General features: G+C 44.5%; 1 protein-coding gene across 1 annotated transcript; it reads left to right on the top strand.

The window, feature by feature from the left end:
* Nucleotides 1–356: 356 nt before the first annotated feature.
* On the top strand, nt 357–3,920 carry LOC114844559 (polymeric immunoglobulin receptor-like). The gene is made up of 6 exons (XM_055512217.1): nt 357–788; nt 1,316–1,633; nt 2,368–2,664; nt 2,934–3,041; nt 3,121–3,191; nt 3,412–3,920. Exons 1-6 carry the CDS (start codon nt 416–418, stop codon nt 3,583–3,585), a joined length of 1,341 nt encoding a protein of 446 aa, XP_055368192.1. The 5' UTR covers nt 357–415; the 3' UTR covers nt 3,586–3,920.
* The last annotated feature ends 23,163 nt before the right edge of the window (nt 3,921–27,083 follow it).

Below are 27,083 nucleotides of genomic sequence, written 5' to 3'. Positions count from 1 at the left end.
GTTCTGTGTCCATCACTTGTTCATATGAGTCTCGGTACCAGAACAACCTGAAGTACATGTGCAGAGGAAACCATCCGTCCACATGTCTGCAGCAGGCAGTAGTCTCCTCCACCAAGAAACAAGACACACGCTTCACACTGACTGATGACAAGCTGTCAACATTCACAGTGAACATCACCAGTCTGACCCAACAGGATTCTGGGTCGTATCTTTGTGGAGTCCACACAAACACAGGCCTTGATGTTTTCTCTGCTGTTCATCTGGAGGTCAAAGGTGAGAGGTCACAGTGTCAAAGTTTAACAGCACCAAGGGCATTGACAAAAATTCAACAGTTACATATTGTGTAAAACATATTGACTATTTTTGAGATCAAATGATGGAAATATATTCAATTTCAGACAACTTGTAGATTATTATGTTTTATACATTGAGATTTGAAGAACTCTTTTTTTATTACATAAATCCAGGGAACACCTGCTGTGACAATTCCAAAAAAGTCCAAAGTTATGAGGGAGGTTCTGTGTCCATCACTTGTTCATATGAGTCTCGGTACCAGAACAACCTGAAGTACATGTGCAGAGGAAACCGTCCGTCCACATGTCTGCAGCAGGCAGTAGTCTCCTCCACCAAGAAACAAGACACACGCTTCACACTGACTGATGACAAGCTTTCAACATTCACAGTGAACATCACCAGTCTGACCCAACAGGATTCTGGGTCGTATCTTTGTGGAGTCCACACAAACACAGACCTTGACGTTTTCTCTGCTGTTGATCTGGAGGTCAAAGGTGAGAGGTGACAGTGTCAAAGTTTAACAGCACCAAGGGCACTGACAAGAATTCAACAGCTACATATGGTGCAAAACACATTGACTTTTTTTAAGATCAAATGTTGGAATTATATTTATTTCAGACAATGTGTAGATTATTATGTTTTACACATTGAGATTTGAAGAACTCTTTTTTTTACGTAAATCCAGGGAACACCTGCAGTGGCAATTCCACCAAAGTTACAGTATGAAGGAGGTTCTGTGTCCATCACTTCATATATTCAATATTTAGGTTAACTAAAATAATAATTGTGGGTATTTCTGTGTTTGTCTATACTCTTCCACTTGGTATCTAGGCATCAGTAGCCTCAGGGTTGAACTGCAGATATTGTAACATTATCTTGTCTGAATTGCTATTGTTTTTTTTTTGACTTTGACATTTTGTTTGACTTCTAGCATATTTAGTTTTTTAATATTGTTATTGGTGGTTTTAACCCAGAAATCTCACTAAATAAATACTACTGTCCTTTTAACACTGTTTGATAGACACCTGCTGTGACAGTTCCACCGAAGTCCAAAGCTATGAGGGAGGTTCTGTGTCCATCACTTGTTTATATGAGTCTCGGTACCAGAACAACCTGAAGTACATGTGCAGAGGAAACCGTCCGTCCACATGTCTGCAGCAGGCAGTAGTCTCCTCCACCAAGAAACAAGACACACGCTTCACACTGACTGATGACAAGCTGTCAACATTCACAGTGAACATCACCAGTCTGACCCAACAGGATTCTGGGTCGTATCTTTGTGGAGTCCACACAAACACAGGCCTTAAAGTTTTCTCTGCTGTTCATCTGGAGGTCAAAGGTGAGAGGTCACAGTTTCAAAGTTTGACGGCACCAAGGGCATTGACAAAATTTCCACACTTACATATTTTCTAAAACATATCAACTATTTATGTGACAACATGTTGGAAAGATTCAGTTACAGACAATGGATGCTGTGGATTATTGTTTTTACACATTGACTATGAAGAACTTTTTTTATTTTATGTAAATTCAGAAAACACCTGCTGTGACAGTTCCACCAAAGTCCAAACTTATGAGGGAGGTTCTGTGTCCATCACATGTTCATATGAGTCTGAGTCCCAGAACAACCTGAAGTACATGTGCAGAGGAAACCGTCCGTCCACATGTCTGCAGCAGGCAGTAGTCTCCTCCACCAAGAAACAAGACACACGCTTCACACTGACTGATGACAAGCTGTCAACATTCACAGTGAACATCACCAGTCTGACCCAACAGGACTCTGGGTCGTATCTTTGTGGAGTCCACACAAACACAGGCCTTAAAGTTTTCTCTGCCGTTTATTTGGAGGTCAAAGGTGAGAGGTCACTGTTGTTCATGATTAGTCATGTGTTTAAACTTATGGTGTTTGACACATTGTTAATTTGCATGTATGTAGGTTTGTTTCATTCACTATGAACTATCACTCTATCACTTGTTTTTTCAAAACACCTGTGACCTGAAAATTTCCCCAAAGGAATCAATAATGTATCTTATCTTATTTAACTTTTGCTCCAACCTCCTTGTGTCTGACAGAGTGGTGCTGTGTGAAGTCAAACAAACTAAGAGGCTTTGTGGGACATCCATTAACTATGCAGTGTCCCTATCCACCACAACATGGGACAAACAGGAAGTTCCTCTGTAAGGGAGACCACCACAGGAACTGCACAGACATGATGACTGACACCAGGTTCACTCTGCTGGATAATGTTTCTACCAGCTCTTTCTTGTTGATGGTCTCAGAGCTGGAAGCAGGTGATTCTGGGACGTACTGGTGTGGCTCAGACTCACAGTGGAGCTTTGGAAACTACACCAACATCCAACTGTCAGTAGGTAAAATCCCATCAATGTTTTGGTTTTATCTGAGCTAAATTTGTGATCTGAGCTGCAACCATGTAAAAAACTAGAAGAATTGTATCCTAGTATTTAGTATTATTTCAAACACATCAAATCCACCAAATGCAGTGATGTCCCAGGTCTGATAACTGGTTTCCTTCTGCTTCTGTGTGAAGGTGAAGCAGGCCTCAGAGAGCAGATATATGAGGAGTCTGCTGCTAACGTCTGTTAACAGGAAGGATCATTTTACTCTTTTTCTCTTTTAGATGTTGCCGCCTTTGAGGCTATGGTTTTCATTGTACCTGCTGTGCTGGTGTTTGTTCTGATATTTTTGATGGTCATGGTGTGTAAACACAAATGTCACAAAGAAAAAGGTACGAATGTAAAACAGAAACAAAACAATGCTCAAACTGTAAATATGGAGGAAACAAAGCTTAACTGTTCTGTTTCCAGCAACTGGAGCCAACGTGGAAACAACACATCAAAAACACAAGGCTGAAGATGAAGTGATCAGTGAATCTGTTGTAAGCAAACCTATACAGTATATTATATATTTATATATACATGTTAGCAGCTCAGCTCCACTTAGAGTTATGTACATTCAATGAAGCCATACCCTGACGTCTCATTAGAGATGGTGGTTGATTCATCAAGTTCACGCTTCAGTTGGTCGTGTAATTTGCTTTACCAACACTGTGGAATACTTGAAGAAACCAGTTGACTCATTATTCTGATTCTATTTAGATTTATGAAAATCAAGACGTGGTTGTGTCCTCAAAGCAAAAGAAGTCCAAACAGCAGAACAGCTGCTCCCGTTATGATGCAGGTGGAGCCCAGCAGGACTTGATGTATAGAAAATTTAACACAACTGAAGACATCTACTGTAATGAAGTTTACTGCAATGACAATACGAAATGAGCACTTTGCACGTCTAAACATTACTTTATGCGTTCCAGTTTGTAATATCTATGTTATTATCTCTAAGGCAACATACAGTATAGCTGGTTGTATTTGACTTCTTTGAATGTAGTTATTTGTCAGTTTAAAATCACCATGTAGACATTTTTTATTTATTTAATCTTTTTTAAGCATTTGTTTTTTTAATTAACCTATAGTTAGCTTTAATTTTTACACATTATCAATACTGTAAAATAAACAGTTATACTTCAGTTCAGTACTTCAGTTATTTACGCATACAAATACAGATATGTAAATTGTAAAATTGCTGACTTACAAATCTGTAAAAGCCTATAATAAAGTGAATAGTAAAGCGAACGTTCTACTGCTCCATTGTAACCCTAACCCTCGGGCCGATGGGGTCGGCCCCGCTCCGCTCGTGTAGGGGTGGTGGACTGGGGGTGGGCCCCACTCTGGGCGCAGGGGCATCTCCTGGCGGGCTCCCTACGAACTGCAGATCCTCAGGCTCCATTCTCTCAGGCCGACCCTCCCGCCAGGGGGAGTGTTTGCCCCTAGTTCTCATGGGGCGGACAGCGTTGACCCCCGGTGGCCCACTCTGACCTCGGGTGCTGTCTCTGTGGCTGCTGCAGCTCTGCCTGGGGGGCTCTGTGTGGGCGGCTTGGGTCGTAACACCTGCCCTCCTGGAACTGAAGGTGTGTGGGCTCCCTGGCTGCTAGGATTCTTTATCTGCTTGTTGGATGGGCGTAGTGGCCAAGCCCATCACATCACCCTGGCTTCCACAACTGGCATTGTTCATGCACCAACGTCCTCACCCTTTGGGTGAATAATGTTAAGCTACAGCCTTACTAACCTTGTAGTGGGACACTCAACACCTGAGCTGATAAACAGGCTTTCTAAACCCAACTGTAAGTATTACTACCAACTTATCACTACCAATATCAATAATGTGTATGCATGCGATATATGTATATATAGGTATGTGCACATACCTTAACACTATCATTGGTATTACTATTAATCTCAAAAGGTAAACCACAGTACAGCAGTTGTTTAGTTATGAATGCGTTAGCCTTAGGTACATTTTGCACCGATTGTTTGCTTAACTGATTTGCTTGGTTGCAGCTGGTTGCAGCCCCCCCCCCGCACCCAAAGCAAAAACTCAACCTGTCTACCAACACAGCAACATCACGCATTTTTAGGAATGACTAAATAAAACATTAAATAAACCAAAAGTATATATATATATATATATATATATATATATATATATATATATATATATATATATATATATATATATATATATTAGTATACATATATTTCTTATACTCCTCTTCTAAAAGCAGTATTATAAGTATTAAGTATTGTCCATTACAATACAGCATTCAGCCTAATACATGCTGCTTGTTGAATTGCTAAGCAGAACAAAAAAAAAAAGAGGAAGGGTCCCCCCTAAACAGGTGGCCGGTCTATTGCAGGGCCAAACAGAGACAAACAAACATTCACGCACACACTCACACCTATGGGCAATGGAGAGTAGCCAATTTACCGTATTTTATGGTATACGGTATGGTAGGATCTTATGGTAGGATCGACGAGCAGAGGGCGTGATGACATCAGTAGGTGCTCCTTTTACATTTGGCACCCCATATGATCCTGTCCAACCTGTTTCTTCCTAAGGAGAACCTCAGCATCTTCATCTCTGCTGCCTCCATCTCTGCCTCCTGTCTCTTTCTCACTGCTACCGTCTCTAACCCACAGAGCAGAGCTGCTCTTACTGTCTTTACACCTTTCCTTTGAGTCTTGCTGACACTCTTCTGTTACACAACACTCCTGACACTTTTCCTCAACCCGCTCCGCTCCACTCGCCTCTTCACCTCTTTTCCACACTCGCCATCACACTAAACTGTTGACCCCAGTCCTGCACCTTCTTCACCTCAGCCCCTGTAGCCTCACTGTTCTACCTCTCTCCCTCTTGTTTAGACACATGTATTCTGTCTTACTACGACTGACTTTCATGCCTCTTCTTTCCAGAGCAAACCTCCACCTCTCCAGCTGTTCCTCCACCTGCTCTCTACTCTCACTGCAGATCACAATGTCATCCGCAAACATCATTGTCTGACCTTGTCTGTGTTACGGACAAGGGTCAAACTGGACTGAACTGTATTTTAAAACACACTCACTATGAGTGGGGAACAGGCTACAAAGGCCTTCAAACTAAACTGGAGGGAGGACCCAAATGCACGACCCACAGACAGGACTGACAATAAGTGATTTAATAAATAAATAAATAGAACATACAGACTGAGAACAATACAAACTAAGGACGCTGCGACTGCAGGATAAGCCAGAAACAAAAAATGCAAACTAACACATATAACTCACAGGTAAACTAAAGATCATTGCAGAGCAGGAAACTAAGTAGCCATACTAAAACACAAAACATGCAAACAACAGTATCCAACACAAACAGTGAACAAACACACAAACCTGGACAGAGCACAAGAGCACAACGACACTGCAACACGTAACAAGTAACCCATAACCAGTAACAAGTAACAAGTAACACGTAACGAGTAACGAGTAATGCACCAACAAAGACTGTACCCAAACCAGAAACTTAAATACTTACTAAAACAGGTGATTCTAATTAACCTAATAACAGGACATGACATGACAGGAAATGAAAAAACAAAGAACCAACCAAGAGGGCCTTAATGCCACGTGAGCCAGAGTGCCCTCTGGCTGTCTGGAAGCTGACTCACAACAGAGCCCCCCTCTCAAAGCCGGCTCCCAGACGGCGAACCCGCACGAACTAGACGAGCCGGGCGGGCGGAGGGAGGCGAGGAGGCGGGACAAACAAAACCAAAACACAGAAGACAAGAACACCCAAGAACCAGCAACAGACATGAACCAACCAAACCGTAAACACTCCAAAACAAAAAACCCCATATCACATCCCCTCGTTTGATCAAAACATAACCCCACTAACGTAACTCTCAATAGTCAAACAAGTCCCAAAACAAACTGAGGTAGTCCACAAATAACGAGTCCTCCAGTCTCATGGTGGGTGCCAACGAGGCAGGGTCCAACCCAGCAGCCGCTGGGAGTCAACTGGCACTCCTGGTGCCAGTTGACACGGGCCCAGCTCCCTGGGTGGGCGTCGACGGTAGAGGCCGAGCCAGCGTAGCAGCGGGTGATTATGGCGGCAAGGCGACCAGTCCGGTGGCATAGCCCCCATGAGCCCTAAGGCCCCTTGTGGACCACCAAGACAACGAATGAAAACCAGTGGCGTCCTCCTTGGACCACCGCGACGACAAACGGGAACCAGCGGCGTCCTCCTTGGACCACCGCGACGACAAACGGGAACCAGCGGCGTCCTCCTTGGACCACCGCGACGACAAACGGGAACCAGCGGCGTCCTCCTTGGACCACCGCGACGACAAACAGGAACCAGCGGCGTCCTCCTTGGACCACCGCGACGAACAGGAACCAGCGGCATCTTCCATGGACCACCGCGACGAACAGGAACCAACGGCGTCCTCCTTGGACCACCGCGACGAAGCGTGGCCTCCACTGGACCACCAGGAACCTCAAGGGTCAAACGGGGCTTGGCGACAGGAACCTCACGCCGTGCTGCCATCGGGGAAACAAGAAGCAGCCCCACCCTCAGAGAAGCGCCCTTCTTGGAGGGCAGACGTGGAGCCGGAACCGGAGCCAGAGACGAAACCAGACGTGGAGCCGGAACCGGAGACAAAACCAGACGTGGAGCCGGAGCCGGAGACAAAACCAGACGTGGAGCCGGAACCGGAGCCAGAGACGAAACCAGACGTGGAGCCGGAACCGGAGCCAGAGACGAAACCAGACGTGGAGCCGGAACCGGAGCCAGAGACGAGACTAGACGTGGAGCCGGAACCGGAGCCAAACGTGAAGAGGTGAAGGCAACAGCTGATGTGCTGTCGCGCTGAATCGCACTGAATGGCGCCGCCACTTTATGGCACCGTGGTGCAGGTACTGGGAAGATCGGCTGCGGCGTTGACGTTCCACGCCGAGGGGCCGAAACCAGAACCAGATGTTGTGCAATGGGACTGCCCCGCTGTATTTCCACGCCCTGCGTCTCCTCCAAACGCTGGGATCGTGGAGTTGGCACAGCAGTAGTGAACTGCCGATCTGCACACGTCGATGCTTCCTCCCTGAAGTGCCTTGGTGCAGGTGTAGGAGTCTGAACAGCGGCATCCTCACGCTGTGACTCCCCATCCAGTGCTCCCTCCCAAGAGCGCTGGGTAAGAGGGTCTCCCGCTGACACGGTTGCTGGCCGACAGCCAGCGGGCTGCGACACTTGGTCCTCCAAGTGCCGGTCTGGAGGAGCGAGAACAGCAGCCCTCCATTGCTGTCTCGTCGAGCGCAGCGTCTTCCGCCTTGAACGCTGACGTCTCGGGGGCTGTGCAACAGACGCAGTGAAGTTCGTTGTGCGAGCCGAATCAGGGATGCCCATCTTAGCTCCAACCCACGAGCTGGAGATGAGCGACTGTCCATGGAAGTCTGAGGGCCCGGTACAAAAACGAACCCCCGAGTCTGGAAGAGGGGGGCGAAGTAGTGCGCGTTGTAGCTCATCGCGCATCGCACCCACCTCCGCCCACAGCTTTGCCACACCCGGGAACTCAAACAACCAGGGTTCCTCCCACAAAATGTCATCCAGCAGCTCGACTGCTACTAACCTGGCCTCCGGTCTAGGAGCTTCAGTGGCTGCTTTCAATATGACCCCGTAGCGCATCAAAAAGTGTGGGGACAGATCTGGTCTTGCTGGATCCATGGCACTGAACTTGAACTGGTTACACACACACACAGACAAACTAAACAAGTTGTACAAGCACGAAAACAAGACAAGCACCCAGTGAACACAAACACACAGCCTCAAACAAGACAAGCTATAGTGCTAACACAGACTACCCCTACAGTAGCGCTCCACTACACTAACCGGGGAAAAACAAAAAGAACAGGGTCGGCTGGGTCCAAATGGTTGGTGCATTCTGTTACGGACAAGGGTCAAACTGGACTGAACTGTATTTTAAAACACACTCACTATGAGTGGGGAACAGGCTACAAAGGCCTTCAAACTAAACTGGAGGGAGGACCCAAATGCACGACCCACAGACAGGACTGACAATAAGTGATATAATAAATACTTGAGCGAGAGAATGGGCAAGTGTGAAAGAAGGGTGAGGATGGCTCTGGCTGTGCTGCGTGTGGCGCCTGGGCAGTAGTACTGCGGTCCCTGGGTCTCGGCTGTCCCTTCCTGGCTGGGGGTTGTGGGGGGTGGTGGGATAGGTAGCAGAGCCAGTCGGGAACCTGGCTCTGCGGACCCTGGAGCTCTGCTTCCCAACTACATTTCTCCGCATTCATCCACTTAGGTCTGCAAGGGGCGTCCTGCTGATGGAGGGACCAGGGCTACTGGGAAGTGGTTCCATCCCTTCCAAGTGGGATGCTCTGCAGTTTTAATTGCATTAGTCATACACACTTGTCCAGGAATCTGGGGGCTCCTTCCGGGGGGGCCAGTAGACTTCCCATTGATGGCTCTGTCTGCTGGACCCCCCGGAGAATTGGGTATCTCCCAAAGTTCCTCATACTTAGCTACATACACATACATTTAGGGCCGGGGGTGGGCTCTTTCACTGGGGCCTGGGGCTGAGGCCAGTTGTGGCCTCGGCCACTGGCCCTGATGGAGAGATCACCACCCAGTTTTAACTGCAAAAAGACATTTAGGGCGCGGGGGGGCACTGTCCGGGGGACACACCGTCAGCCAGCGGTTGTGCTCCTGGAGGTGTCACCCACCTTCAGTGCGATTTAGTTCCACACACTCACGTCCAAGCTGGGTTGCAGGGTTCTGGGGTGCCTTTTTCTACTGCCCTCTGCCTCCTCCGGGTTGGGGGGGTTGGTCGGGGCTCGGGAGGAGCTGCGGTCCCTGCCTGGGGCCACATGGACGGCAGGCCGGAGACCTACCCTCCCCACGAATGTGATCAAGCGAATGGTGTGGGTGGGAGAATGTATCTGAGAGTGCATTGGTTCACGTATGATTGACTAGTTTGTTGTGAGAGAGTCTATGGTGTGTGTGTGTGTTGATGTGATGATGTGTGTTGCACATGTGGGTGGGTGTATGCATCTGTGTTTGTGTGAGTTGGTATGCGTGTGGTGCGGTTGAAGTGTGGGGGGTCCGGTTTTTCGCCCGGGGTACGATGATCGTCTGCCTGGGTGGTCTCTTTTCTGCTGACCCCACCAATTGCTGGCCTTGTGCTGCAGGCCGCTGTAGCGCCAGGGGATGAGGTCGGGCCGATGGGGTAGGCCCCGCTCCGCCCGTGTGGGGGTGGCGGGCTGGGGGCGGGCCCCACTCTGGGCGCGGGGGCATCTTCTGGCGGGCACCTTACGGACCGTGGGTCCTCGGGCTCTACTCTTTCAGGCCGACCCTCCCGCCGGGGGGAGTGTTTGCCCCTGGTTCTCATGGGGCGGACAGCGTTGACCCCCGGTGGCCCACTCTGGCCTCGGGTGCTGTCTCTGTGGCTGCTGCAGCTCTGCCTGGGGGGCTCTGTGTGGGCAGCTTGGGTCGCAACACCTGCCCTCCTGGAACTGAAGGTGTGTGTGCTCCCTGGCTGCTAGGATTCCTTCCTCTGCTTGCTGGATGGGCGTAGTGGCGGAGCCCCTCACATCACCCTGGCTTTCACAAGTGGCATTGTTCATGCACCAACGTCTGCCTCACCCTTTGGGTGAATAATGTTAAGCTACAGCCTTACTAACCTTGTATTGGGACACTTTCCAAATCCAACTGTAAGTATTATTGATACTTATCACTACCAATATGAATAATGTGTGAAGATGGAATTTGTGGTGTTGTATGTCATGACTTTTATTAAGTAGTATGGGATATGTATAATAATGCACATATGTATGTATATTGTATGTATATGTTTGTATTAGTATGTGCACATACCTTAGCACTATTATTGGTATTAGTATTAATCTCCAAGGTAAACCACAGCACAAAAATTGTTTAGTTATGAATGTGTTAGCCTAAGGTACATCCATGCTTCTTATTTATTTTATTTATTTTTTTTATTTTTTGCTCCGATTGTTTACTTAACAGATTTGCTTGGTTTCAGCAGCTGGTTGCACCCCTTACCCCCCCTCCCCCCACCCTCCCGCATACACACCCTAAAGCAGAAACCTAACCTGTCCACCAACACAGCAACATCACACACATTTTGGATTAGCTAAATAAACCATTAAATAAACCATAAATCAGGAAGAGTATATATATTCTATATATACTCTTCTTGTTAAAGCAAAGCTGTCCATCACAATATGGCATTCAGCGTAATATATGCTGCTTGCTTAACTGCTGGACAGAACAAAAAAAAAAAAAAAAAAAAGTGATTTAATAAATAAATAAATAGAACATACAGACTGAGAACAATACAAACTAAGGACGCTGCGACTGCAGGATAAGCCAGAAACAAAAAATGCAAACTAACACATATAACTCACAGGTAAACTAAAGATCATTGCAGAGCAGGAAACTAAGTAGCCATATGTGGTGGAAATTTTTCCATAAAGAAGCAGATGAGAGAGTTGTCCTTTTGTGCGATTTATTGAAATAACAAAGAAAGGATAAAATAAAAATAATGGGGAAAGCAAAAAAAAAGCATGGATGTTGATCGTGCACATCAACAAACCAAAAACCAGCTGGGGAGATCAGTGCACACACACCACGGAGGTATAATGCAAAGAGCCCACGATCCTCAAGTTGCTTCTGCCTTTTAACCTTTTTCCCTGGACCTGGTGGAATCTCCTTATCACACTGTGGGTGAAGATGTTCACATTACACAGGGAATACACAAGGCTACAGCATTGGGTCTGGTGAGGCATCAGACAGAAAGGAGCCAGAGCCCAGGGTTAAAAGGCAGACTCAGGCCATGAACAATCGGTCACCTTGAGAGGGAGATAGATTTTCTGTCTGAGTATGTTCAGTTCTGGGTCTAATCAACAAGTACAGAATGCATGGTCACTATACAGAGTCAGAAATGAACACAAAAGCATTAAAGTACAATTTTTCCATTACATTTCCCCCCTTTTGATTACACATTAATCAAACATTAAAAGAAAAAAAATTGTCAATCGTGGCATTCATTTTGTAGTAATAAAGCATTCTTTAAAAATGATTCGTTAAATATATTGCTTATAAACATGTAAATGGCGTAGGGATAAAAGATTGTGAGCTGTTTTTGTGGGTAGTTATACTAGAATAACCCTTGTGTATGAGCTTTTGGAAAGACAGGGACATAAGCCTCTAATCAATCAGATCACGTTCAGTCAAGCAAAAATGGGAAGAGGGTTATATGTTGATTTAAACTATTGTGGCGTCAGTCTCTGTGTCACTACCATCATCATCGGAGTCATCTTTGTGGTCCTCGTTATCAACGTCAACATCATCCTCTACAGAGTCAGCATCAGAACCAATGAGTGAATCGGTATCTGGATTCCTGAATGTAGTGCATTGTGTCATTTGGTACGAAAGCGCCGCTGATATCGCGCTTGGATCTTCAGTGAACAAATGTGTGAGTTCTCCAGAAGTACGGGAGGGTCACACGTCACCGCAATGGTTGATATGACAATCATTTTTATCGTGTTTCGTCTGGTGAATGCCATTTTGTGTCAGTGGAAGATAAAAATTTGTGTGAAAGTGTGAATCAAGTAGAAAACAGCTCTAGATATGCTTATCGTAAAATGTTTTCATTCAAAAATAGTGGATAAAATCACAGAGAGGCATACATGTAAATCAACCACACAATTTAGAGCAAATATTAAAGTAACATACAATAAGGATCAAAGCAACAGGGTCACAATCAGTGTCTTCTTCTTCCTGTTGAATAGTAGCGTTAGATTGTTTCCAACCTGTTTGTTGACACCTTGACAGTTCGTTGGGGTTCTTCACGTTGTGATCAGCTGATCACAGAGACACCTGGGATTCGTTATCACCTCCAGGTTTCCTCCCAATGTCTGTCACTGTCACTCCCGTGATGTGAAGAGTCTACACGTCGTCCAGCGTCGGCAACTCAAGGCTGCTCGTGTGTGTGTTTTCTCAGGAGCGTGTGTGTAGATGTATGGTCTGATGGTGTGATTCACCGACGCAGCTTCAGGCGGCGCTTGGCTCACACCTTCAGCTGAACGGTCAACGCAGCCTCGCCTCAGTGCGTGTGTGAGCACAGCGAGGGTCGTCCTTCTCAATTCTTTTCGTCAGTGGTGGTTTTCTCGTGTGGTGTAGATGGAGGGTCGTCTGTCGGATCCGGGACCTTCCTGCAGTGGCTGGAGTGGATCCAAGTCGCTCTTTCTGCGATCTTCACAGCCGTGTTGGTCGTCAGAAGGACCTGGAAGGGACCTTGCCACCGCTTAATGAGGGAAAAAGTGTTTAGGCAGGCAAGGTTTGCCGTCGGGCCCATACCAAACGCCATGGCTACTGGTGGCGCCATTCGTCAGCCAGAGCTTGCGTTCCTGTGGGGTAGAGAATGTCTGAAGATCAGGGAGAGCAGAGGGAGGAGAGGGAGGTTGGGTAGAGGTGGAGGATAAGAGGCAGGGAGCAAAGGGAAGGGGAAGTCGGGCAGCTGCCTTCGCAGCAGCATCAGCGCGTGCGTTTCCAGCAGAGATGGGATCAGCGCCCCCAGTGTGTGCAGGACACTTACATACAGCAATTGCAGCTGGTAACAGAATTGCGTCAAGCAGATCAGCAACCTTATGATGCAACATAGGTTTGCCATCAGATTTCAAAAACTTCCTGTGTTTCCACAAAGCACCAAAGTCATGTGTGACGCCAAAAGCGTATCTGGAGTCTGTGTAGATAGTAACAGACTTCCCTTCAGCCAATTTACAGGCTTCGGTCAGTGCGATCAACTCCGCAGCCTGAGCAGAGTAATGTCCTGGTAAAGCGCCAGACTGTAAAACAGTATGAGAGGTGCAGACTGCATATCCAACCTGACAGTGGCCCGAAGCAGGGTCTCTAGAGGCAGAGCCATCAACAAAGAGACCGAGGTCACAGTTAGGAATTGGCACCTCCGATAGATCTGGGCGCGGAGTGCAGACCTGGTTCAAGACCGAAACACAGTTGTGAGGCTCGCCATCGTCAGGGCCTGAAAACAAAGTGGCTGGGTTAAGCACATTGCACCTTTTGACAGTGATGTTTGGCATTTCCAGTAAGATGGTGTTGTATCTAAGCCATCGGGCTGTAGAAAGATGTGATGTTTTTTGTTCCAAAAGGATCAAAGACACGGCATGAGGAACCAGCAGGGTGACATCAGAATAGCCAACAATGTCACGTGATGCCGTGGGAGCCCCGCAGCGACTGGGTCAAGCTTAGCAGAGAAATAGGCTACAGGGCGTGAACGCCCTCCGTGATCCTGTAGAAGGACAGAGGTCATACAACCTGATTTCTCATCCACTGTTTGGGTGAAAGGTCGCGTAGGGTCAGGCAGACCCAAAGTAGGAGCCGACTGAAGAGCAAGTTTGAGGTCGGTGAACGCCTGTTCAGCCTCAGATGTCCACATGAGGCGGGTGGTGGATGCAGAAGACGTCTGCATCAGAGCTCTAAGCGGAGCCTCCAAGACGGCGCAGTTAGGAATGAAATTCCTGCAATAAGAGCACATGCCTAAAAAGGACATAAGCTGTTTGTATGTGCACCGTTTAGGCAGGTTCTGAATAGCTTCAGCTCTTTTAGGTGAAATGGATTTTCCTTCAGCGGTGATGATGTGACCTAGGAAGGTAACTTCAGTCTGAACAAACTGTAATTTAGACAGACTTGCTTTGTGTCCTGCAGCGTGCAGGTGTTTCAGCAGCTTGATCGTATCTGCTTTGCAAGTTTCCTGATCCTCAGTGCAGATCATCAAGTCGTCAACGTACTGCAGCAGGGCGGTGCCTGGAGACAAGACAAGATCATCCAGGCTGTCTTTCAGTGCCATATTGTAGATTGTAGGGCTTTCTGAATACACCTGGCACAGTCTGGTAAAGGTGTATGACTTTCCGTTGAATTCAAAAGCAAACCAGAATTGACTGTCTTTGTGGACGGGCACGCTGAAAAAAGCATTGGCCAAATCAATTACTGAAAAAAATTAAGCCTTGGGCGGAACCTGAGAAAGAATGGTGTAGGGGTTCGGTACCGTAGGCACGCGTGGTTGGACCGCCGCATTTACTGCTTGCAGATCCTGGACAAACCTCCATTCTGTTGGCTGTCCTTTGTCTCTGATTTTCTTAACTGGGAAGAGTGGAGTCCTCACTGGAGAGTTGTCACATGGGACGATGACTCCTGCTTTCAACAGAGAGTTAAACACCGGTGTTATTCCTTCAATTGCTTCTCTCTTTAAAGGGTATTGCTGTTTGCATGGTCTGTGGTCAGATTTTGGCGTGATGACCACTGGGTCACACCCTTTGATCAAACCTACATCATATTTGTGTGTGGCCCACAGGGAAGCTGGAACTTCCTGTAAGGCTGGATACTGCGTCAGAGCGTCCTCTGACAAAAACACGTGGTGTGGAGTGTGTGTGGAATGTTGAGGTACCAAGTGCACTGTACGCTGCGCATGAAAGTTAGACTGAAAAAGTTTTTTGTAAGCATGCAGCAAGTAGGTGAATACATCACATTTGGGTCGGAAGTCGTTTGCCAGTCTCCTTCCCGGTGACATCTGTCCATGAAAGGACCCAAGTCCTGCCATCTGTCTCCGTCATGTTTTGATGTTTTGACAGAAGGACATGTGGATCTGTAGAATAAGCATCAACAAATCTCTCTTGTTCGTTAGTGAGAGAAATCGCAAGCGCAGACCTATGTTCATCCCAAAATAGAGAGGTTGAGGTCAGTTTGTCCGCATGTGTGCGTAACCATGATTTTTCAAACTCCTCATCAGGACCAGTGGACACATGTGCTGTACAAGACAGTTCAGATGCGTCTCTAAAGGTCGTATTCTGTGAGGAAACAAGCTGTCGAGCAGCCTGTATGAGGGCCTCAGTTACAGCCTCTCCCTTCAGCAGCCACTGATAAGAGTAGAGCAGCGGCTCTGAGCTGAAATTAACACAAACAAAGGAATAATTATTCACATTGTCCGTGGTTGTGACCTGCACTCCCTCCGGAGTGGAAATCAGTGAAATACCTAAACTACACGAGATCTCTTCCTAATAAATTAACTGGGCATAAGTTTGAAAGCAAAAATGAATGTTTGAGTGTCTTGCCGTCTGATGTCGTGCAAGACAGAGGCTTGCACAGGGGTTGCAAGCCAGTAACTTCTGTGGATGTGTTGCATTCAAATATTGCTGTTTTTTCTCTTGAGTAAGTTCATTTAATTAAACAATTACATTTGGGTTATACCTCACATGCAGTGAATGGCAGAATGATGGTTTATTTGCTTTTTTGTCTGTTGTCTAAATTTGTTGTCTAAATTTGTGCCGCTTAGCTTGAGGGTTTGCGGGAAACCAAAGTTTCCATTGGCTGCTGGATGGAGAGGCTACTTTTCACTTTGGTTATTAATGCCAAGTTCATGTTTCACCGACGTTTCATCACTGTCACGCTTTTACTCCTCCTTTAAATAAAGATTGGTACAGGAAATGACTCACAGTATTAGAAATAGTAATGTGGCATGCAGCTTGACAGTTTGACAATCTTTCACCATCTGTATTTGCAGCATATATATATATATATATTAGAAAAACGTTTAGTTCCTTTTTTGTCATGAAGATGTGTTACATTCAAATATCGCTGTTTACAGTACATTTGTGTTATACCTCACATGCAGTGAATGGCAGAATAAACATCTTGATAAGTGCCATTATGCTAATGTAATAATAAGAAATGCTAGTTCTAAATACATATGTTTATATATGGTGCAGAGATCATTTTAGTAGGAGGATTATCATCTTTAGAGACGATATAAATGGAGGAATCCGTCCGTCCACATGTCTGCAGCAGGCAATAGTCTCCTATACCAAAAAACAAGACACACGCTTTACACTAATGATGGGAGGTTTTGTTCTTTCAACTGACTCGGATCTTTAAGTCTCGTTCGGTACAGTGAACAAATCATTTCGAGTCAGTGGTTCATTTCGTTCATTTACAGCAGGTGGCGCTGTGGGCGTTGTAATAATGGTTCTCAAACACTATATACTGACCACTAGAAATTCAAACTATCTGAAAACCTAGCAAATACCCACGACATTAACGTGACTTATGTCCTGCATCTTCCCTGTCATTGTTGTTTAACAGCGCGACAGACAGTCGCTTGGTAGCGGTAGGAACGAACTGGAGCGCTTGCTGCTTGTTACAGAGCCTGCACGGCTCCGCTGTCACTTGACAAGTGAACGAACGAACGAGTCCCCAAAGAACTGTGGTACTTAGTGCTCGCCACAGAGCCTGAGCTGTGAACGATGAACGAGAACGATGAACTACACCGCGCAGCCGAGCTAATGATTACATGATTACAAGTGAAAGTAAAACTTATTTTGACAATTAGTGAGACTTTTAAAGTAAAAAGTAACAATAAGTTCCTTAAAATATTTACCTGGTGCATTGGTGCATTTATCTTGGTCAAAACGTGACATTATTAATATTATTATTATTATTATTATCACATTTTATGATTGTGGCAGAGTATACAGGACCACAAAATCAACATATTGATATAATGTTCGCAAGTATTTATTTACAAACACACTTTACTTTATATACATAATAACACTACACACATCTACAAGAATCAAAGACCACTAATTAATTATGATTCCATGAATAAATAATATATGTTGGCTGTCAGGTGACAAATAACTAAACGTCAGAAATCAGACATTGCTCATTTCCTTGTTTATCAGTCCACACAGCACCGTAACTGAGCCACAGCTGTGACGTTATGGCAGGCCCCAAGTGTCACAAGAACGGCGTTTCCAAAACGCGTTATGTCAGGTTGCGTCATGTCAGGTTGTGACGCGTTACGAGACGCGTCACAACCTGACATAACGCGTTTTGGAAACGCCGTTCTTGTGACCCTTCAGGCTTTCCATACTAGAACGCTTGCTGCTCTACAGAGCCTGCACAGTTCGGCTGTCACGTGACAAAAGAACTAATCCTTGAGGAACAACGCTCAGTTGAGTTTGTCCTAGGGTGTGTTCCAGAAAGCAGGGTTGATTAACCTTCTGCTAAACCCTGAACTCTGGGTTGATTAACCCAGAACCTGCTTACCCTGAGTATGTCGGTTCCAAAACACCTGATATGAGTTAGGTTAATCTACCTCCTGTCTTTTACCCAGAGTTAACGCACGTGCACAGCGTATACAGTATATAAAGACATTGCCAATGGATCGCCGAATTCACCATGGAAATCCGAAGCTACACTATAATGGCAGCATATTTCAACGGCGGAGTTGGAGGTTTTAATGCAGAGATTGAAGAATTTAAGACGATTATTAATAGAAAAAGCAACACAGCTGCATCGGCGAAGGCAAAAACAGAAAAATAATGTAAATTGAGTTTATTTAATTACCGTTATGTTACCCTCTCCTCCCTTATTGTAAAGGAAAATTTAACATAACTTCCACATCGTTTTGTACTATTAACTCCATGAGATTCAAATAATATTAGATAATAGTAATATTCTTGTTTAATAAGGTGTAATCCTTCTGGAGCAAGAGGAACTCTGTCCCAAGTCAAAATGAAACACAAAATCCTACAAAAAGGTAAGATTTGATTATACAATTACAAGATCTATATTTTGCATAGACTTCTAAAATGTTGTAGTACTCCGACTTTATTTCACATTGATCTTATGGGTTGCATTGTCTTGCAGTCACTGATAGACGGATTGTATTATTGGACGTTCCAGAAAGCACACAGTCGGTGACATTGTGTGAAGCAATGTAAATAATATTCCATTTTATTTTTCAGGACATGAAGAAATGATGAGTGCCTTGGTGCAGAAACCTTAATAAAATTGATTCTGACAAATCATGTTTCTTAAGAGTCTTACATCTCTGAGGTCTACTTGGTTCACTGCTGGATCCTCTTGCTCATCTTCATCAGAACAAGAAGGGTGGCTCTCCTCGTATTGTGGCAATGTTGTGAAGGACAACACACGCCACTATAATGTCACATGCCCTCTCTGGACTGACCCTGAGGTCACGTAGACACTGGAACCTCGCCTTCAGGATGCCTGTGGTCATCTCCACCATGGCCGTGTCTGTGGTCCAGGATCGGGTTCAGGGTAGGGTGTCATTAAATAGGGCAGACAAGGGAACCCTCTGTCCCTCAGCAAGTAGCTATTGTAGTGTCCTGTAATGATTGAAATGTGTAAAACAACAAAACAATACAGTAAAAACATGAACTTAAAAAAATTACAACATACCCTGTTGAAACATGTGACATAGTGATCATTCCCTGAAGATTCTGGAATCATGCAATGACCCTGATCATTTGGCTTCAACATTAGTGATCAGATGGGTTGCATTAAGGGGTGGCACGGTGGTGCGGTGGGTAGCACTGTCGCCTCACAGCAAGAAGGTTCTGGGTTCGATTCCCGGAGGCGGCCCTGGTGCCCTTCTGTGTGGAGTTTGCACGTTCTCCCCGTGCTTGCGTGGGTTCTCTCCGGGTTCTCCGGCTTCCTCCCACAGTCCAAAGACGTGCATTAGGTTGATTGGCTTCTCTCCATTGCCTGTAGGTGTGACTGTGTGAGTGAATGGTTGTCTGTCTATGTGTTGCCCTGCGATGGACTGGCGACCTGTCCAGGGTGTACCCTGCTGTAGCCTACCCGTAGCCAGCTGGGATAGGCTCCAGCACCCCCGTGACCCCGCACCAGGGAGTAAGCGGTAAGAAAATGGATGGGTGGATGGGTTGCATTAAATATTACCTAGTTAATGGAATGGTTGCATTAAATATTACCTAGTTAATGGAATGGTTTAATGACCATTAAACTCATGGTCATTGAGTTTAATGGTCTTTAAACCAAAAGGTTCTGAACAGGAAATAATAGTTACCTGCACATTAATACTGTGAAATGACTTCCTCTTAACACAGCCATTGGCTGATGGAGCTTTAATAATAATAAGGAATGTGGGTGCCATCGATGCACTGTAGATGCACTGTAGATTTTCGGAAGCTAAACTGATCGCCACACCCTCCCCTTTGAGGAAGCAAGATCCGCCGCGGGAATAAAACGTCACGGTCACTGAATCCATTGTAACACTACAACACTGGCTAACTCGTCCTCATAGTGGAGTTCAACCATACGATCTGACCAATCTGACATCAAAGTCGAATGGGAGGCTGCTGAAGTGGTTACACTTCGACTGGCGCAAGTTACGTCTAAATGGCAGATTCACGTTTAATTTCAATTTGATTTATATAATACGCAACTTGATTAGCTGCTAACGCTAATACTAATGGTTGCAAATTAGCAGCCTGAATTAATACAACTGAATATTCATAAACACGACTACAGCTTGTTTGGGCTTGATAAACTAATATAAACTCATTTTTACATGTTTTTTTCTTTCTCGTTCTGCTGCTGTGTGAAAATAATTTTTCCATAATGGGATCTTCAGCTGCAGCTTATATTTTGCCGTATTTGTCTGTAATTAAGTGCCAATGTAGGAACAGTGAATGCCTACAGAGGCATGGTGTGACAGCAACTATTGCTTTCAAGATATTGCATGTGTTTATTACTTTTATTAATACTGTAAATTAAAATTTTCGATAAATCTTACCTCAAGACGCCTGAACTAGATGCCAAACCTACTGTCATGTATGGTTGATGATCCAGGACTGGAGCCAGTATGATTGAAGTTGTATTCATTACATAACACATTTAATATACAGTATATCAGACAATTACACATGCATGGAATAAATCAGTATCTCAGAAATTCATAAAAAACTTTAGTACATTTTACTATTTACAGATTAATCATAATGTACCTGGGAACTCTGGTTTACAAACATAGTTTTGTTTCTAAATATATATTGACCTACTGTAATATTTTTTTATTTGCTTTTAGTAAGGTGTATGATATATCAAGTGCTAATATATAACTAATAGAAATGTAGTTATTGTTTTTTCAGTACTATGTCTGTGTGTATCTCAAGTTGTTGCAGGTATCTAGCCTAGAAGTCTTGTCAGCTGGTGCTGGGGACTTCTAGGGCGAAGAGTCCAAGTCATCCCCCCTTCCCTGGTCTGGATCAGGGCAGTTTTTCCTGAGGGACAAGGCACCTATGTTGGACTTAGACCACCTGTGAAATACCTAAATTATTGTTTTTTTGGCAATACCTCAATAAAAGCTGAAATATTATAAAACATTTGTCTGTTTTCCCTCATTAGGTATATACATACAAAAATAGTTCAGTGAAACAGCAATAGTCAAAGCCAACTTTATTTTTAACCAATGCACCAGCACTATAATGCTGGATAAGTTACCGTCACAGTTCAATTTGCAGACCACAAAATGAACGAGTAGGATTCATAGTTATGTTGAAAGCATAGTTTCTGGAGTGGAACAGGTACAGTCACGTTTTCAACTTATTTTATAGTGCTGGTTTGTTAAATCTTAGCATGACATTAATGACCTCCTTTTTTGTCAGGTTGCTCAAATTTTGCTCAGAGGGCCGGTAGAACAGGGATGTTTACAAGGTCCTCCATAGAACAACCTGAGTCCAGCAGGACTTTATTGAAGATGGTCTCCATCACATTTTCCACATAATCTGCACTATAATACTAGAGTTACAAATTACCCGTCAACGGACTAAAATATCAAAATAAGTTGACCAACTGCATAATGAGTAAATACATAGACAATAATATAGATCAGATTATGAATACCACAACTACTGAAATGTGAAATGCAAAATCTCTGTGAAATAAAACTGCATATTGGCCAACAAATGATCATACTGCTGTTAAATGTACATACCTTTGCTCCTGAGGTGAGCAATCTTCTACTCTTCTACAAGGTAGCCGCGTGTCAGTTTGAGAAGCAACCTCCTCGCATGTCGATAGCTGGCATGCGTCAGCCTCTATAAAAAAAAACACACGTCACGTTTACAGCTAAAGTAGCTGACTAGATAAGCAACAACACACATGTTAGACTTAGAAAGAACTTGCAATAACCCAAATTCACGGGTCTATTCGGGCTACAACATACATACGACAGGCTCGGTAGTAATTAGAAACACAGCTGACTCTCACAATTTACTAGCACTAGCCGCTAACCCTAGCCGCTAAAGCTGCGCTACTATCCCGCTAGCAGCTATAATGTGAGCTGAGTGAATGACCTCAGTACCATATATCACACGATTCGAACCGGACAAATGCTGGAGAGGCTTGGACTCATCCAAATTGTGTGTCAACACCTTGCAACACTGTCTCTCTCTGTCGCTGTAGCTGTTACATTCAACGGTTTCAGCAATTAACATTCCTTACACAGGAGGGAAGCTACATTATTAACAGAGAAACCTCTGGAGTACATACATCAAATAAGTATCAAGCATGTACTTACGTTTGGGGAAGCAGCAAGTGGGCGCTTCTACAACCTTAGTGACTTCTTTTTCTTTTTGTTCTGTAAATGGCGGGTGGCAACCAACTGAAAGGTGCATTAGCGCCACCTCCTATGGTAGACTGCGCAGTGAGTGACTTCTTCTTCTTTTGTCTGTGACTGGAGGGACTGAAACGAAATGTTTCAGGTACATTTAGGGGTCCAGGTTTGTCTGGGGGCGGGCGAAGCTGGTTCTGTGATTGCTCAAGCGAATGCAAACGTATTCAGTCCGCCAAATTTGAAACGATGGTTCTTGAACCTGATTGGATAAACTCTCAAAAGTGTGAAATAAATAGGGGGCGTACTTCTAACACACCAGGGGCCCGTTTCAAGAAGGTGGTTTTGTGGAAACTCTGAGTTTGTTAACCCCGAAATGAGGAAAACTCAGAGTTTTCGTTTCAGAAAGCGGGGTTACTTAAACCCGTAAAGCGGGGTAAGTTTAAGCCCGTTTCAAGAAGCGAGGTAACCGAAACTCAGAGTCAGTTACTATGGCAACTTACTCTGTGAACCTAACCTGGTCGCGAGCAGGTTTTATTCGGGAAACCCAGAGTTTCCTTCGGTCTCCGCCCCTTTTTAAAGTGAACAGTGTTTAAATACCTCGTTTAATCTTTCAGTTCATTCATAGATTTCACCTGTTTCCTTCGTGCAGAGACCAAAATGTCCGTTTCTAGAGGATGCTGTAGATGAAGACTCTGTATTAATTCACACGACGTTGAATTTACGCCGCGAGAGGATTTTAACGCCACAAGTTAATTTTCTGTCATATCGCCGTGCATATTTATTTTAGCGGTACTGTTTTTATCGAGACTCCATACATACATTAATAATCTTATTCACCCATACGTCAAACACATCACCCATCGTGGCCGTGCTTTTACATCCGAAAAGATTCTTTGCGTTGCGTTATGTTTTTTTTTTTTTTTGCAAACGGTAGTTTTCTTTATAACATTGGAGATGCTGAGCACATTAGAGAAGCCACTGTATGTAGAAAAAATCGACCTCAAGCGCTTTCCTTGAAACAAACTCCTTAAAGCCATTAAAGAGGAGTTTCACAGGATTGCAGGTATGTGGTAATTAATTTTTTTCATTGAGGCTAATCTGAAAAATGATGATCAGTTAATAATATCTTGCTGTGATCTGAAATAAACTGATAAATGTGCAGGTACACTGACTACTCTTTCTAATGGTCACTGTAACTGTCATTACATTGTTTACATCACCAAGATCATATGTGATGTTGCACATATCATAAACGTGAACTCATGAATATATAGTGAGTCAACCCTAAGTAACAGGCTGCATTGTGGTAAGTACATGTATGTCCTATACACTTATTTCAATGCATGCACTCACACTCAGAGGAACACTTCTATGCAGCACTAAAGTAATGTGAACTTTCTTCTAGGAGAGATTGACAGCTTTCTGCTGGAGATAGGGGTTACCCATGAAGGCGCACACTACTGACGCCTGACCCAGAACCTGAAGCAGGCCCCCAGCAGCGCTTTAATGTGGCCCTGCAGAACAAGAGCCCGGGTGGAAATGACCATAGGCCTGTTGAAAGCACGTCTTCAGTGTCTACGTCACCTCAGGGAAACACCTGAGAGGCCTGTGACATTAATGTGACATGTGTTGTTCTCCACATTATTGCAATTATTAGAGGGGAGCAACACCCTGCCCTACAAATACAAGACCCTGAGGAGACTCCTTCCATTACAGTAATCTGCAGAGTGGATGGACAGATTTGCTTTAATGTCTTAATCAACCATCCCCACCACCACCAATAAAAGAAACTGAATAGATGTAAATCATAATTTATTTGTTTTTTTTCATTTCCTACAAATACAAAGGCAATTGTTAGATTTTAGAATTCTTCCAATAATTCATGCAATTCACCTTTAACTATACACTCATCTCCAGCTTGTGTTTGGGAATTTCAATTTCTAGATCTGGCTTCTCAATCTTGTGATACAAGTATAACATTTCCTTGAGATTTAGTTTATACAACTCAATAACCGGTAACTTAAAATACAGAAGATTTAGAGTTACATGACATCTTGACATGACATGTTCTTCATTACACTTACAGAATTGAACTCTGGCATTTACTGAACATCACTGAACCGTGTGCATCTGTGCAGCAAATGTGACTGACCTCCTCCTGCGAGGTGCAGGTCCTCCACCAGTTGTTCTAGCCTCTGCCTTCTTTCTGTTGGCTGAGTAGAAGTCAAATGTTTAACTGTGTGAAAACATTACAGCCATGTTGAAAATGCTGCTGCACTTCTATACTCTGCATGCTATTTAGTTATTTAATATATCAAATATTGTAAAGTCAGGTAGTCTACACCCATGACATGATGGTGCCTTATACCTGTTTAAATTATGTTTTTACATTCCATTTTTAGCCACGTTCCTTTATGTCTGCAGGATTGCGCCTACATAAAAACTGAAATTAATTTCTTATATTATTACGTGTTTTGGGTAACTTTTAAAAACCTAATTAGATTAATGTAATAATTGCTCTCCATAAAACGTATTGGATTATTGAATTATCATTACTTTACAAATCCCACATCAACCACAACAGAAATTTTAAAAATGCATAGACATAACACTGCACTTTTAATTCATACAAACGTCGGTATTTCATGCAATTACTGAAGTAACGCCTTAGATAAGTGAAAAAGTCCTTACTTTACGAGTGAAATATAACAACAATACTAAAATTATTTAGTAATTAGTTACGCTGTATGATTAAAATGTAAACTTACGCATTGACTCGAGGAGCTATTTTCTTCCAAGCTAATTCTTTCTCTCGCCGCTGCAGCCGTGTTGCCTTTTCTACGGATTATAGGCTCGTAGTCGCTATATGCTTGACGTAACATATCCATTTGTTGTCCTGTTGCCATGGTGACTCGTAATATCTTCACTCCATTGATCAGGGCTTTGTATCGTCGCGGTGCACGCGCTTAACTCTGAGTCAGACAACTCAGAGTTGCTTAAACCAACTCTTTTCAGCTGTTCTGGAACCGAAAACTCCAGGTTTGCAAACTCAGAGTAAATCAACTCAGAGTTTCGTTTTAACTCAGAGTTTGTTAAACCTCCTTCTTGAAACGGGCCCCAGGAGTGTCTTAATGTGACCCAGGGAGTCTAATAAACATACCAGAATGTCCAAAAAGTGAATTTTGCATATGCCCGGACCTTTAAGCAGTTGTTGCCATGTGGCAAGAGACGGTACTGCACGTACTGAACGAGTCGTTTCCTGAGAGGACTCATTCCACCTGAGTCATATAAAAGATTAGTTCATATTGAACAAATCGTTCCAGAACGACACATCACTACTTCACACTGACTGATGACAAGCTGTCAATATTCACAGTGAACATCACCAGTCTGACCCAACCTTAAGGTCAAAGGTGAGATGTCACAGTTGTCTCATCATTTTTTCATTCCTTAATCTCCAGTATTCCAAAGCATCTGTGACCTGAAGTGTTATTATGTACTTTTGTTCAAACCTCCTTTTGTCTGACAGAGTGGTGCTGTGTAAAGTCAAAGAGGCTCTGTGGCACTGCACATACTGTATGAGCAGTGTCTTTAGCCACAACAACATTGTCATGCCTCAGCATTATTGTCACCAGTATCTTTGCCTGTTTGCAGTTTCCTATTTTATTTTGCTAAGTTCCTGTTTACTTCATCTTGTAAGTGTCATGTACCAAGTTTTGAATTTTGTTTGGCCTTTCTAGCTCGCTCTAGATACTTGATCCTCTTGGCAGGAGCACGTTTGCTTTCACCCCTGGTGGTCCAGGGGAGGCTGCGCTGACCTCCGTCTCCAGGGGCTCGGAGATGTCATGTCTGCCTCGTCTCTGGTCCTGCCTCTTGCGCTTCGTTTGCTCCCGTCTGTGGTTCGGGCTCCACGTCTGCCCTCGTCTCTGGTTCGGGCTCCACGCCTGCCCTCGTCTCTGGTTCGGGCTCTTTGTAATCTCTGCCTCCTACGCCGTCGGCCACCTTGACTGCCCTGTCTCTGGGGCGGCTCCCTGCCTGGAGGACGCCGTCCTCTGCCACAATGATAGCACAGGTAGGTAGTCGTTGTCACTCGTGTTGGGCCACTACAGGCATCTTGCTTAAACGCCTTGGGCTCCAGCCTGGCTCTTGGACACTGAGTGTGCCATTTCGGCCCAGCGGCTGCTGGGCGAAGACTCTCCTTGCTTCCACTCTCATTGAGGGAGTATTTGGATTTTGTATTGCTCTTGGACTTACCTTATGTACTCTTGTATTTAGTTTGTTGCCTTGCCTTTTTTGTTGTAACCCTCCCACTGTCGTCCCTTTGCCCTGCTTCTGTTCTGGGTTATTTTCCTGTGTCTGTCCAATCATGTACCAAGTTTTGATTCGTGTGACCTCGTCTTGGCCACTCAAGATCACGTCCTGTCTGTGCTGTGCATTTGGGTCCTCTTCCATGTGATCGTGACAAACAGGAAGTTCCTCAGTACTGTACTGGACTGTACAGACATGGTGAAACAAGACAACAACAACAACAACACTTGGCTGGAGATGTGGAGGAAGTGATCAGTGAATCTGATGTAAGAAAACCTAAGTCTGAAACGTTCCCTGATTCTCATCTCGACTTTAACCACCCCTGCTCCCCCCTCTCCGCCACCCTCTCCAACTTCACCCAGTAGGTTAACTGCCCCACAAGAGACAATAAAACTTAAAAAAATAAAATTTGACACAATCAACACTTTATCCTCTTCTGAACATGTCTGTTCTAGTCTATTTCCTGTATTACTGGCACCGACACTTCTGCACATCATTGTTCAACATGTTTAAAACTTCTATTTACAGTTAATGACTGTGAAAACATGCTGCAGTGCAGTTCACAGACCTGTCAGGTGCCTACTGTATTGTACTGATCAG

Source organism: Betta splendens, chromosome 1 (genome assembly GCF_900634795.4).
Source record: "Betta splendens chromosome 1, fBetSpl5.4, whole genome shotgun sequence".
NCBI classification, from domain to species: domain Eukaryota; kingdom Metazoa; phylum Chordata; class Actinopteri; order Anabantiformes; family Osphronemidae; genus Betta; species Betta splendens.
Note: the sequence above shows the minus strand (reverse complement) of the source record. Positions and strands in the feature narration are given on the sequence as shown.

Excerpts from the sequence above, each read along its gene's own strand:
- LOC114844559 (XM_055512217.1), top strand. The coding sequence starts at position 416 with ATGTTTTATACATTGAGATTTGAAGAACTCTTTTTTTATTACATAAAT. Across the intron at positions 789-1,315 it reads TGTTGATCTGGAGGTCAAAG|ACACCTGCTGTGACAGTTCC; the intron begins GTGAGAGGTGAC and ends ACTGTTTGATAG. Across the intron at positions 1,634-2,367 it reads TGTTCATCTGGAGGTCAAAG|AGTGGTGCTGTGTGAAGTCA; the intron begins GTGAGAGGTCAC and ends TGTGTCTGACAG.